At 33.0% G+C, this 15,090-nt stretch overlaps 1 protein-coding gene and 1 pseudogene across 1 annotated transcript; both read left to right on the top strand.

Annotated features, from left to right (window-relative positions):
• On the top strand, positions 1 to 804 carry LOC111289817 (oleosin L-like). The gene is made up of 2 exons (XM_022881151.2): positions 1 to 365; positions 455 to 804. Exons 1-2 carry the CDS (start codon positions 67 to 69, stop codon positions 576 to 578), a joined length of 423 nt encoding a protein of 140 aa, XP_022736886.2. The 5' UTR covers positions 1 to 66; the 3' UTR covers positions 579 to 804.
• A 4,122-nt stretch (positions 805 to 4,926) lies between these two features.
• On the top strand, positions 4,927 to 14,910 carry LOC111290448 (receptor-like protein EIX1; annotated as a pseudogene).
• The last annotated feature ends 180 nt before the right edge of the window (positions 14,911 to 15,090 follow it).

Here is a 15,090-nt window from a genome sequence, read left to right as displayed (position 1 = left end):
GCATCAGTCAATTGATTAATACAACAATTTTTATTCTTCAAAGAAACGTTTTGAATTTTTGCGTCAATGGCTGATCAGTATAACGGCCAGCAGCAAGAACAAGAAAACCAACGGAACTCTCGACCAAGGTCTCAGAAGGTGATGAAAACGGCTACTGCTGTCACGGCCGGGGGGTCCCTCCTAGTCCTCTCTGGTTTGACCCTGGCTGCCACGGTTATTGGACTCACCATAGTTACTCCACTTTTCATCATATTCAGTCCTGTTCTTGTCCCTTCTATCATTGCAGCAGCTCTCCTAGTGACAGGTTTCGTGGCTTCCGGTGGTTTCAGTGTTGCTGCTATTTTTGTGCTGTCCTGGATTTATAGGTGCATTTACAAATTAATTAAAACAAGTTATTCTTTATTTTTTCTTTTAATGATAGAAAATCGACATTTTTGTTTTTCAATGATTATAGGTATCTTACAGGAAGAAACCCACCAGGAGTGGCTCAGTTGGAATACGCGCTTATGAAGCTGGCTAGCACGGCTCGGGAGATAAAGGATAAGGCTGAGGAGCTCACCGGTGCGGCGGCTTCTTAGTTAATTTCTACTGCTTTGCAGTTTGCAATTGATCTCTGCCTAGCTAGGATCAAACGGCTATCATATATACCAGTCCTTCTCTTTAAGTCATTTATGTTGTTCCTACTATTTCTACGACAATGTTCTACATTTTAAAGCACCATAAAAAAACTTTGGGGTCTGGCCGTCGGTTTCTGTTGAAACTTAAGTAATTGATTATCATAAGTTGTTGTTGTTGTTGTTGTCAGTCCTGTGATTTGGGTTTCTTTTCAATCCTTTTCTGTATGGTTCGATTTCGATTTTGGTAAATTCTCTTATGGAATCATGTTTAAATTGCATGTCCAAACTTAAAACAGGTTTCCTCGAAGTGATACTAGAAAGCTTAAAGTCAGAGTAATAGGGATGCTAAAATAATCCGGTGAGGGAGGCAAAATAGTCTGGCATGCCAGAATAATCTGCTTAAGGAAAAATAATTTTTATCATAGAATTTCGATTTGATAAGATCTAATTTTCCAATTTGTCCGGATTCGATAAGATTTAATTTTTATCATATTTAATAAGATCTAAATTTTATTATACGGATATCGATTTGTCCTGATTTACTCTAATGTAATAAGATTTTATTTTCCTTTGAAATTGGAGATCAAATCGAGAAGAATTGGGCTTTTCTAGTTGGAGTCAGGTTTTTTTAAGTTAAATTATATCGTCCTGTCTAATTTGAGTTTATATAAAAATATATTTTTATTATTTATTTAATTTTATTTATATTTATTGTACTTAATAAAATTATTATTTAATATTTTAATTTAAGATATTAATTTAAAAATATTATATTTATGTATAATGAGAAAGTTTAATGTCATAAATGATAAAATAATCGTATTCAAAGAGTTTTTCGATGAATTCAATTGAGTTTTTGGAAGTGATAGCTAAAAGGTTTAGTGTCAAAGATAAAAATGAAAAAATAATATGTATTTTATAGATTTTGATTTGTGTTAGGAATGAATTTTATTTTTAAAATTAAAATTAAGTCAAATGTGGGTTTGTTTTTTCTAAAATTGAATATCGGATCGAAAACAAATTAATCTTTTTAAAAGTTGAATTAGGGTTAAAGTCGAATTTTAAATTCTATCGATTTGAGTATATTTTAAAAAAATATTATTTTTAAAATAAAATTTTAAGTCGAATCTAAATCAATTTTTTTAAAAGTTAAATTTGATTAGAGTTTGATTTTAAATAGCATCAATATGAAAATATATATTTTAATTTTAATTTTATATATTATATTAATAAAATTATTATTTAATATTTTAATTTAAATATTAACTTAATAAAATATTATATTTATATATAATTATAATTTAATTTATATTAAAAAATAATATTTGATGTCGAGTTGGAGTCGGATGTGAACATCAAAGAGTCGGATTAAAATAGAGTCAATAGAGTCGAGTCAAGAAGAACTCATCTCAATTAGACCGTCGCCATCCCTAATTAGAGATGGGCTGCAGGGTCCATAGTAAATGGCACACCTGTCCTATGATCAAATTTTTTTACCTTTGTTTTTTGGAAGATGGGAGAAAAATATTAGCTAATTTTTTTTACCTTTATTTCTTAGAAGATAGAAGAAAAATATTGGCTTAGATTTTATTTTACATTGGTAATTGAGATTTTTTTCCATATTCTTTTATTTTGATTCTTACAAATTCTTCTTACTAATTTAAGAAACGTGAGGAAAAAAATTTTAAGATTTCCAAAACAAGGTCACTTGTTTAATCCAATTAAGTGTTTGGTAGCCTTAAAGATGCTATAAATACCAGTAGATGGCAAACAAGGAATTTTCACCTTTTTTGCTGCTTCTGGAAAACAACATAAAGGGCTAGTGTTTATAGCATTTCATCAATAAGCGTTTGTATCTCTTCTTGTTGGTGAAATGCCATGAACAATGATCACTTTGTATAGTTGTTTCATGCCAAAAAGAAAAACATAAATTTTAGTTCTAACAAATGCATCCATTACAGGGCGATTCATAAATTAAGGAGAGACTTTAATTATCTGTTTATTTTGTGAATTGCCATGAATAACGTTCTCTTTGTTGGTTATTTCGTGCCATTCTCCAGCACAAGTTGAATGCTATTATGCCTTTCTTGATTTGTGAAAGCCCTTCAAATATAAATTCTCATAAAAAAAAAACATAAAGGGCTCATGTTTATGGCATTTCATCAATAAGCATTTGTCTCTCTCCTTGTTGGTGAAACATCATGAACAGTGATCTCTTCGTATAATTATTTTATGCCAAAAAGAAAAAAAAAAACATAAAATTTGATTTCATTTGTTGATTTCTAACAAATAGATCCTGTTCAGGGTGGTTCATAAATTAAAGAGACTTTTAAGATCTATTAATTTTGTGAATTGTTATAAACAACGATCTCTTTATTGGTTATTTCGTGCCATTCTCCAATACGAGTTGAATGCCATTATGCCTATCTTAATTTCTGAAAACCCTTTACATATAAATTCTCACAAAAAAGATGCTGCTCAGGGCGAGTTATCTATGGTTTTATTGTAATGGTAGTATATATGTCGATAAATCACCCAGAAGAACTATCCCTTTATCGAGATTTTACTCTCCTGTTTCTTTGGCTCTTTTCTTGCAATTACAGATATCCTACATATAAATGCAGTAAATTTGTAGTAGAGAGCACTACATGTCAATTGTGTGGCCTGTCATGTGGTAGTCTCATATTTATTTTTTTAGTCCCCACCTATTTTTCCTTTTACATTTTTTTGAAAGTATGAGGGGCTCACATCTTTTTTTTTTTTTTATTTCAAAGTTGTGGGATCCAATTTTTTTCTCAACCAGTTCCTTTATCTTTTGGTTTTATGTTTTTTTAATTGGTAGGACCCACATGTTATTATAATTTTTTTAAGGTGTGGGGTCTAATTTTTTAAATTTATCTTTTGATTTTATTTTTTCACCCATTTTTATTTTTTTATTATATTCAATATTTTTAAAATATATATTTTTAGATTTTTGGGGACTCATTTATACTATTTAAAAAAAATTTTTTTAGTTCTTCCTTTTTTAATTTTTTTTAAAATTATTTTTTTATTTTAATTTTATTTTAAAATTCACTTGCTATCAAGGGTACATGACATGTTTATTTTTTTCCTTTTTAAAAACTTTTTCTTTTTTTATTTTTTACATAATTGATAGATATTTTTTTTGTTTAATAGTTTTGTTAGACCCACTTTATATCAATTATATACATGTCATGTCATTTGCTTTTTTATTTTTTTTTTATTTTTTTATTAACTTTTTAAATATTTAATTTTTTTTATATTTTGATTTTTTTAATATGGGGCACTTGATATTATTATTAAAAATATATGTTTGATTTTTTATTTTTTTCTTTTTTTGAATTGATATTTTTAAAAAAATTATATTAGTATATGTGTTAATTTCGTATCCAGAAAATTTTGATTTTTTTTTTGGATAATTTAGCTTTATTTTTTAATTTATAATATAAATTTTTTTATAAAAATTCGTCAATAAGCAAATTCAATTTTCTTATTGTTTTTTTTTTTTTTTGTTTGTTTTTGCTTTTCGTCTTTTTCTCCATTTTAAGGTTTTTCGTCACACAAATAAATAGTCTATTTGGATTAGTAATTGAGATTTTGAAATTCAGAATTTTCCTCCCATTGATTATTCTGGTTTCTCCTCGGTGAAAAGATTTTCCTTTGTTCCTCTATAATTTGTCTATCTCTAAATTTCCCTCTATATTCTGTCTCTTCTCTCTATTTGTTCTACTTCCATTGCTCTTTGAGTCATTGGTCCCTTCATATTACTAGCAGCAGATTGTTGGACAAAAATTGCATTGAAAGGCAGACGAGGATTGCTTGTGCCAGAATACAATGAGATCAATTAGTAAACCATGAAAAATACACAAGAAAGAAGACTAAAGAACGGCCAAGTGGGGATAAACCCTGAAGGAAGAATTAGGTAATTTGAGTTTTTCTATTTGACAGAAAATACTTAGGAAACTTCATTGCATTGAATTTCTCTTTATTCAAATATTCTTGGGAGAGTGAAAAACCTGCTAGAAATATATATATGAACTGTTCGTGGCATATCATACTTCTATTTTTCATGAAACTTAAACCAGCATTGACAAAGAAATATAAATTAAAGAGTACAAAAAGTTGACTCCATCTTCAATGACGCTCTGTTGAATAAAGAGCTGAAAAGTCACCCATCACTGTTGACAAAAAATCAGAGTTCGCTATGCTAACGTGAAGTGTAGTTTGGGCTATACATTTTATTAGTATATAACAGCGCTCTCCCATCGCAGCTATGTTCCATGGTTCATCAACTTGTCTCTTTTATTTTCATCGGTTGTTAAATTTTGGATGCGTTTTGTGTCTTTGTTGGGATCATGGTTGGTTCCATGAGAGTTGTCACATCTTTTTTCTTAGTTCTGCTGCTCATCCTAGCAACTAATGTTGAAAAATTTTGTGCTGCAAACACGAATGTGACCTGCTGCCAAGAAATTAAGAGACAAGCTCTTCTCAAATTCAAGCAAGACCCTACAGATCCTTCAGGTCGACTTGCCTCTTGGGGCGATAACCTGAACTGCTGCAACTGGACTGGAGTTGTCTGTGATAACTTAACTGGCCATGTTCTTGAGCTTCGCCTTAGAAATCCTTTAGATCCTTACACAGGTTTTTACATTCCGAGTGAGGATTATGCAAAGGTATGGTTTGGTGGCAAGATCAATCCTTCTTTACTGGATTTAAAGCATTTAAGGTACTTGGACCTCAGTGGAAGTAATTTTGGAGGGACGCAGATTCCCAACTTCCTCGCTTCCAGGCAGACACTAAGATATCTCAATCTCTCTGCAGCAGGATTTGAGGGACTGGTTCCACCTCAACTTGGAAATCTCACAAATCTCCGTTTTCTTGATCTCCATGATTTTTCATCTCTTCTCTATGTTGAAAACCTTCAATGGCTTTCCAATCTTGTGAAGCTGCAACACCTTGATCTGAGCCGTGTAGATCTCAGCAAAGCCTCTGATTGGTTTCAGGTGACAAATGCACTCCCTTCATTGGTAGAAATACACTTATCAGGTTGCCAACTTGATCATTTTTCTCCACAAGCTAATATTGTTAATTTCTCATCTCTCTCCATACTTGATCTATCTTCCAATTCATTTGACAACCCTTTGACTCCTAGGTGGATTTTTAGGCTTAACTCTCTGGTATCCCTTGATCTCAGTCTTAATAATTTTGAAGGCCCACTTCCCGATGGTCTCCGAAACTTCGGCTCTCTTAGATATCTCAGTCTTAATAATCTGCTAAGGAAGAATAATTTTTATCATACGGTTTCAATATGATTTGATAAGATCAAAATTTTCGATTTGATAAGATTTAATTTTTTCATTTGTCCAGATTTAATCAGATTTAATTTTTATCATACGAATTTAGATATGATAAGATCTAAAAAATGGATTTTGATTTGTCCTGATTTGCCCTTGCCTCAATCTGATAAGTTTTAATTTTTTTTAAAAAAAATTGAGATCAAATAGAGATGAGCTGGTTTCTTTAAGTCGGAATCAAGTTACAAGTTGTATCGCCTTGTCCAATTTGAGTTTATGTTAAAATATATTTTTATTATTTATTTTAATATAATAATTATTTAATATTTTAATTTAAACTATTAATTAAAAAAAAATATTTAAGTATAATGAAAAAATTTAATGTCATAAATCATAAAATAATTCGTATTCGAATACTATGAGTTTTAATTGAGATTTTTTTAGATAAAAATAATAAAAAAAATTTAGGTAGAGATAAATATAATAATTTATATACAATGAGTTCCAATAGAGTTTATTAGAAGTGATAGTTAGAAAGTTTAGTGTAAGAGATAGAGATGATAAAAAATAAAGATGGATCAACAAGTGATTGGTTCAATCGATTAGGTTTGTCTTTTTCGATGATGAAATTTTAGATTCGAATTTTATTTGTGATTATTTGTTTAGACAATTTCGAATACACGATTTACAGTTATCTGTCTTAAGATGTCAAGTATGATATATTTTATCATGATCTAAGAGATTGAATAATTTATCTATCATCAAATTTCTCTTATAAAAAAAATAATAAAAAAATAAAGATAGTAAAATAATTTATATTTAGCAGATTTTGATTTGTTTCAATTTAATAAATTTGAATTTTATTTTTGAAATTGAAGTTTAAGTTAAATGTTAGTTGATTTTTTTTAATGTCATATTCCAATCCAAATCGAATTTTAAATTACATCAATTCAAGTAAATATAAAATATATTATTTTTCAAATTGAATTTAAAGTCGAATGTCGGTCAGTCGGAGTTGTATTTCAAATTGCATTGATTTGAGTATACATAAAAAAAATATTTTTTTTATTTATTTAATTATTTATTTATATATTATATTAATAAAATTATTATTTAATATTTTAATTTAAAATATTAACTTAATAAAAATATTATATTTATATATAATTAAATTTTAATTTATATTAAAAAATAATATTTAATGTTGGGTTAGAATCAGATATAAATGTTAAGATCAGATCACAATCGAGTCAAGGAAGATTCATCTTAATTCAACCGTTGCTATACCCAATCAGAGATGGGCTGCAGGGTCCATAGTCAATGGCACACCTGTCCCGATATCATTTTTTTTTTTACTTTTATTTTTTGGAAGATAAGAGAAAAATATTGGCTAACTTTTTTTTTTTTCCTTTATTTGTTAGAAGATAGGAGAAAAATAGCTGAGATTTTATTTCAAATTTGTAAATTATCTTATTGTTTGCATGTAATTAAGATTTATTTGGACAAATATTGGTCGAGGAATTGTGCCCAAATTGAGCTGAATTACAAAAATTACGGAAGTTGTTTGAATTCCGCTTTTGGCAATAATAATTTGTAAAAATAAAAAAGAAAGAATATGGAAACAAATCTCAACTACCATGAATTTTAGATACGTGTATCCCATTTTCAAAACTAATTTAAGAAACGTGAGGAAAAAGGTTTCAAGATTTCCAAAATAAGATCACGTGTTTAATGCAATTAAACGTTTGGTAGACTTGAAGATGCTATAAATACCAGTAGATGGTAGACATGGATTTTTCATCTCTTTTGCTCCTCTTGAAAAACAACATAACGGGCTCGTGTTTATGGCATTTCATCAATAAGCGTTTGTCTCTCTCTTTGTTGGTGAATTGCCATGAACAATGATCTCTTTATATAGTTGTTTTATGCCAAAAAAAAAAAACATAAATACTTATTTCATTTGTTGATTTCTAATGAAAGGATCCTGTTCAGGGCGATTCATAAATTAATTTGACTTTCATGCTCTTTTTATTTTGTGAATTGCCATGAACAGCGATCTCTTTGTTGGTTATCCGTACCACTCTCTAGCACGAGTTAAATGTTATTCTCTTCTTTTTTTTTTTTTTTTTTTTTTTTTTTATCTATGGTTTTATAGTGGTAGTAAATATGTCCGTAAATCACCCAGAACAACTATCCCTTTATTGATATTTTATTCCCGTTTCTTAGCTCATTCCTTGCAATTGTAGATGTCTTATATATAAATGCTGCAAATTTGCAACAAAAAGCATCACATGTGTGACCGGCCGTGTGGCAGCTTTATTTTTATTTTTTTGGTACCACCTATAAATGGATCCTGTTGAGGGCAATTCATAAATTAAGGAGATTTTTATGATCTATTTTGCCATGAACAACGATTTCTTTGTTGGTTATTTCGTACCACTCTCTGAATTGAATGTTATTCCCTGTTGGATGCGAATTCCCTAGTTCCTCACTTCCTTGCAGGCACTAAGATATCTCAATCTCTCTGCAGCAGGATTTGAGGGACTGGTTCCACTTCAACTTGGAAATCTCACAAATCTCCGTTTTCTTGATCTCCATGATTTTTCATCTCTTCTCTATGTTGAAAACCTTCAATGGCTTTCCAATCTTGTGAAGCTGAAACACCTTGATCTGAGCCGTGTAGATCTCCGCATATTTCAGGCATCTGGAAACCCTTTAGTTTTGAAAGTAAGTCCTCAATGGGTTCCCCCGTTCCATCTCGGGGTTATGGCATTCTCATCATGGCATTTAGTTCCAAAATTTCCTTCCTGGCTTAGATCCCAAAAGGATTTTGTTTACTTGGACATTTCTCTTACAGGAATCATAGATACCATTCCCAACTGGTTTTGGAATTTGTCCACCATGTTTTTTTCGTTAAAGTTCCTGGTTACATTGCTTCTTCTCCTCTTCTTGGTGAACCTGTATATATTGATCTCAATTCTAATTACTTCGATGGTCCAGTACCCTGTTTGTCGTCCAAGTTTAATACACTAGATCTTTCAAACAACTCATTTTCAGGACCCAGTTCTAACCTTTTGTGTTGCAAAATGGAGTGGTTGGAAATTCTTCACTTGGCAGACAACCATTTATGAAGGATTTAGAGTAGAGGAAGAACAAACAAAGACAGCAGAAACTAATCTGTCACTTGAAGTAAATTGGCTCATTTGATCATGAGCTTCATTTCATTAATTTATAGGCTTGAAAAATACAAAAGTTGTTGGCCTAACAGCATGGGTCACCATGCACAGACCCATCATTTTACCTAAACTAATCTGCTGCCAGAAAGTTTCAGCAGAAATGCCATACTAACTTGCTTCAACCACTAACACACTAACATGCTTCAGTACTAGCATGCTTCAACCACTAACACTCCTCCTTGGTATTTCTGCTGGAAACACCAAGACCTTTCCTTAATGTTTCAAACATTGCCTTTGGTAAGGCTTTGGTCAGAATATCTGCAATCTGATCTTCTGACTTGCAATGCACCAGTTTCACTTCATTCTCAGCTTCAACTTCTCTAATAAAGTGATACTTGATCTTAATATGCTTAGTTCTTCCATGAAACACAGGGTTCTTGACCATTGCAACTGCTGACTGATTATCACAAAAAATTTCTGTTGGATTATCTTGCTTTTGACTCAAATCCAACAGAATTTTCCTTAGCCAAATTGCTTGATTAACAGCAGCTGCAGCAACTATATACTCTACTTCTGCTGTTGATTGAGCCACTGTTCCTTGTTTCTTTGAATTCCAGCTGAACACATTTAATCCAATGAAAAACACATAGCCTGAAGTGCTTTTCATGTCTTCATGAGAGCCAGCCCAGTCACTGTTTGTGAATCCTACCAATCTTGAACTGTCATTCTTCTTGAACCAAATTCCAAGTTCATTGGTTCCTTTGACATATCTCAACACTCTTTTTGCAGCCTTAAAATGTAACTCACTAGGATTTTGCATGAACCTAGAGAGTAAATTTACAGCATACATGATGTCTGGCCTGGTTGCTGTCAAATACAATAAGCAACCAACCAAGCTTCTATAAATAGAGCCATCAACTTTGTTAGCTCCATCTTCCTTAACAAGTTTCTCATTTTGAGCAAAAGGAGTGTTGACTGGTTTGCAATTTTCCATCCCAAACTTATTCAGGATTTCATTTGCATATTTTCTTTAACAAATGAAGATTCCTTGCTGGTCTTGATGAATCTCCATTCCAAGAAAATAAGACATTTCTCCCATGTCTGTCATCTCAAAAATTTCCTGCATTTGGAGCTTAAAATCTTCCACAAGAGCTGATTTGCTACCTGTCACCAAAAGATCATCAACATACAAAGAAACAATCAACAGATCATTACTGTTAAAAACTTTAATGTACAATGTTGCTTCACTGAGGCTTTTCTTGAATCCTAACTTCAGTAAATGATCATCAATTCTGGAATTCCACACTCTGGGAGCTTGTTTTAATCCATACAAAGCCTTCTTGAGTAGATAGACTTTGCCTTCATGTCCCTTGGCAACAAAACCATCAGGTTGTTCAATGTAGATCTCCTCCTCAAGATAACCATTCAAGAAGGCAGATTTGACATCAAGTTGGTATATTTTCCAACTTTGTTGAGTTGCTAAGGCTAATAACAGCCTTATAGTGTCCAACCTTGCAACTGGAGCAAATGTCTCTGAAAAATTAACACCAAGCTGTTGGGAGTAGCCTTTAGCTACCAATCTAGCTTTAAGTTTGTTGATGGAACCATCAGCATTCAACTTTGTTCTGAAAATCCATTTGACACCAATGATGTTTTTGTTATTTGGTCTGTCAACCAGCATCCATGTTTGATTTTTCTCAATCATTTGAATCTCCTCCTTCATGGCATTTCTCCACTCTGAAAATTTGACAGCTTCTTCAAAGCTTGCAGGTTCAAGAATGGCAACCTTTGATCTTTGATAAATATCTGTGAGTGGTCTGATTCCTCTCACTGGTTCATGATCAATAATTTTATTTTCAAACATATAATCTTCTTGATCTTGGAAGCTTATCATGTCTGCAGCAATTTGCTTGATTGATTCTCCCTTTGATTTTTCTCAATTCCAGGCAGCTTGCTTATTAAATCTCACATTCCTACTTACAATCATCTTGCCTGTAAGTGGATTGTAAGTCCTATAGCTTTTGGTGATGTTGCTATAGCCCAGAAAAATACATATTTCTGCTTTTTGATCAAGCTTGTCCCTTTTGATATCAGGAACGAACACATAACAGATGCTACCAAAAATTTTAAGGTGGTGCACTGATGGTTTGCTTCCATTCCAGGCTTCAAAAGGAGTGTTTCCCTTCAAAGCTTTTGTGGACAGCCTGTTGAGCAAGTAGACAGAGGTATTGACTACCTCTGCCCAGAATTTCTTTGGAAGATTCTTCTCAAACAGCATGCATCTTGCCATCTCCATGATTGTTCTATTCTTCCTTTCACTGACTCCATTTTGTTGTGGAGTGTAAGTTGCTGTCAGTTGGTGTTCAATTCCTGCAACTTCACAAAACTCATTAAATCTGTCAGATGTGTATTCAGTACCATTGTCTGACCTTATGATCTTGATTTTGCAGCCACTTTGATTCTCAATCCAAGCCTTGAACTTTCAAAATACATTTGTAACTTCAGACTTTTGTTTCATGAAGTAAATCCAACACATTCTAGTAAAGTCATCTATAAAAGCAATGAAATATCTACTGCCATTCAAGGACAAGGTTCTCATAGGACCACAAACATCAGTATGAACAAGTTGTAATCTTTCAGTTGCCCTCCATGCTTTGTTAATTGCAAATGGCAACTTACTTTGTTTTCCTAGTTGACAGACTTCACACACTCCAGCACTGACTTCAACAGTAGGCATGTTTAATACAAGATCATTTTTATGCATGAAATTCAATGCATTGTAGTTGAAATGTCCCATCCTTTTATGCCATAAAGAAGATTCATCATGTGAAGTAGCATATGCAGAGGAGTTTGCTTCATGCCAATTCAAGGAAAAACATTTTCCTTTCATATTAACAGTAAAGAGTTCATGGCCAGTGGGATCATGAATTATGCATGCCTTGTCTTTGAAGACTAAAGAGTAGTTATTTTCTAGCAATTGTCCTACACTTAACAGGTTTTGATCTATTTTGGGCACAAATAACACATCTGAAATGAGTTTGGTACCTGTTAGTGTCTCAACTGCCACTACTCATTTTCCTTTGACTTCTATGAAATCACCATTACTTATTCTGACTTTAGAGGTGCAGGTCTTGTCTAGTTCTTTGAATATGTTGATATCAGATGCCATATGGTGTGTGCAGCCACTGTCAATGAGCTATGCACTGGAGGAGGTTCTGGTTTCATAGCAAATTGCAACAAAAACTTGCTTTTCTAGCTGTTGTTGATTGTCAGCAACTCTGGCTTGTTGATCTGGCTGCTGCTGTTTTTTGCTTTTACATACCTTCTCCATGTGACCAAGTTGCTTACAGTACCTACATTGTATGTTAGGTCTGTACCAGTAATATTTCTCCAAGTGAGTAGTCTTTTTGCAGTGAGAGCATGGTGGAAATTTTCTTTTCTTTTCACTGTTTCTAGAACCTTGGTTTCTTTGGTCTCTTTGTTTTCTGCCTTTGCTTTCTGTTTGCATCTTACCTTTCTCCTTGGCTGTAAAAGCACCTTCTGTTGAATTCTCTTGTCTGATAGCCCTTCTTTGCTCTTGAGCTTATAGAGCATTGAACAATTCTGCTGGAGTTATCTTGGTCAGGTCCTTAGAGTCTTCAAGGGATGAGATTTTTGACTCAAACCTCTCTGGTAAGCTAACAAGAACTTTCTCTACAATTCTTTTGTCTGACAGTTCCTCACCAAGTAATCTAATCTTGTTTACTATCTTCATGAGTCTGTCATTGTACTCCTTTAAATTTTCAGACTCCTTCATCTTTAAGACTTCAAACTCTCTTCTAAGATTCAACACTTGCATTTGTCTTGTCTTGTCACTGCTTTGAAACTCTTCCTTGAGCACATCCCAAGCTTGTTTTGCAGTTTCACAAGTCATGATTCTAATGAATATGTCATCAGAAACTGAAGACTCAATACAGCTTTTAGCCTTATACCTCTTTGCCTTTTCTTCACTATAATTTTTCATTTGAGTTACTGTTGGATTTGCAGGAAGTTGTGGTGGTTCCTTCTCATTTTCCACCACTTCCCACAAATCAAAAGCACTCAAATAAGTCTTTATTTTGACAGCCCATATCTGGTAGTTCTCACCAGAAAAAATAAGAGGTGGAGGTAAGGAGCAATTGCTTGAGGCCATTTAAGGTTGACAAAGGCTGGCTGGAAAGTGTTTGATGGCTTTCACTCAATTTTTGGAACTCACAGATCCTCTAAGAACTTAAAGAATGCTCTGATACCAATTGAAGGATTTAGAGCAGAGGAAGAACAAACAAAGACAACAGAAACTAATCTGTCACTTGAAGTAAATTGGCTCATTTGATCATGAGCTTCATTTCATTAATTTATAGGCTTGAAAAATACAAAAGTTGTTGGCCTAACAGCATGGGTCACCATGCACAGACCCATCATTTTACCTAAACTAATCTGCTGCCAGAAAGTTTCAGCAGAAATGCCATACTAACTTGCTTCAACCACTAACACACTAACATGCTTCAATACTAGCATGCTTCAACCACTAACAATTTATCAGGAGAAATTCCTGATTGCTGGATGAACTGGCCAAACTTGGTTTCAGTAGATTTAAAGCGCAATAATCTTTCTGGTAACTCCATGGGATCATTGAGCCTTCTTCAGTCATTGTACCTTAGCAAGAACAACCTTTCTGGAGTTTTGCCCTCATCACTGCAAAATTGCACTATGCTATTGGCTATTGACCTTGGTGAAAATAATTTTGTGGGAAATATTCCTCGTTGGATTGGTGAGCGGCTCTCAGATATCATTATTATCAGCCTTCATTCAAATAGTTTTGAAGGTTACTTGACAATCCTAGACCTTTCACATGACAATCTCTCTGGAAGCCTACCAAAATGTTTCATGAACTTCAGCGCCATGGCCGCAAATGAGAACTCAAGTGCCCCTATTTCTTATCATTTTGGTCATTTTGGCACTTCCTTGGAGACCATGCTATTGATGATCAAAGGAATATTGCTTGAATACAGTAGCACTCTTCAACTAGTAACGAGCATGGACCTTTCAGACAACAATTTATCTGGTGAGATCCCAGCAGAAATAGCTAATCTTTTGGTCTTGCGGTTCTTGAACTTGTCCCACAACCATTTGACAGGAATGCTCCCCAAGAATATAGTCAATATGCGGTTGCTAGAATCTATTGACTTATCTTGGAACCAAATCCCTCCTAGCATGTCTGCTTTAACCTTCTTGAGTTACTTAAACTTATCACATAACAACCTGAAAGGAAAATTTCCATTAAGCACTCAACTTCAGAGCTTCGATATTTCCAGCTATGGTGAAATGATCTCTGCGGGCCTCCATTGTTTAAGACTTGCAGCCCAGATGCCACAACACTTGTTGATAATAATAGAGGGAGTAAAGCTGATGAATTTGGAGTGGATTGGTTTTGGTTTTATGTAAGTATGCCTCTCGGATGTGTTGTGGGCTTTTGGATTGTCATGGGTCCTTTGCTGTTCAGTAAGTCCTGGCGACTTGCTTATTTCCTCTTACTGAACAGAGTGAGGCACAAAATCAGGTCAGTTACTACCAATCATCGCTAGGGTCATACATTCAGCAGATTTTGGTTAAGCAATTTCCTTCTGCGAACAGTGAAATATGTTGCATGTAATAAATCTTCAGATAGAAGATAAATAATTTTTAGTAATATCTTTTTTTTACAAATGAGATCATATTATTTTTAATAGCGATGGTTTGTTGATAAAATGTTAGATTAGATTGCTAATTCTAATAATTAAGATTCAATACCCGATAATCTCAAAAAGAGGGAATTGTTAAAGTTCATGCCTAAGATTTCTACTCACACTTCCATCTAAACTTTGCTAATTAAGTTAAGCGCAAGCGATAATGAATTATATAAGAAACTAATGCCCAATTTCGTACACTCTTCCAAAATTTCCAATCTCTTAATATCATTTCATG

The sequence above is a fragment of the Durio zibethinus genome, chromosome 11, assembly GCF_047325235.1.
Source record: "Durio zibethinus cultivar Kanyao isolate XHJ-2024 chromosome 11, ASM4732523v1, whole genome shotgun sequence".
NCBI lineage: Eukaryota > Viridiplantae > Streptophyta > Magnoliopsida > Malvales > Malvaceae > Durio > Durio zibethinus.
This window is presented reverse-complemented; position numbering and strand designations above follow the sequence as displayed.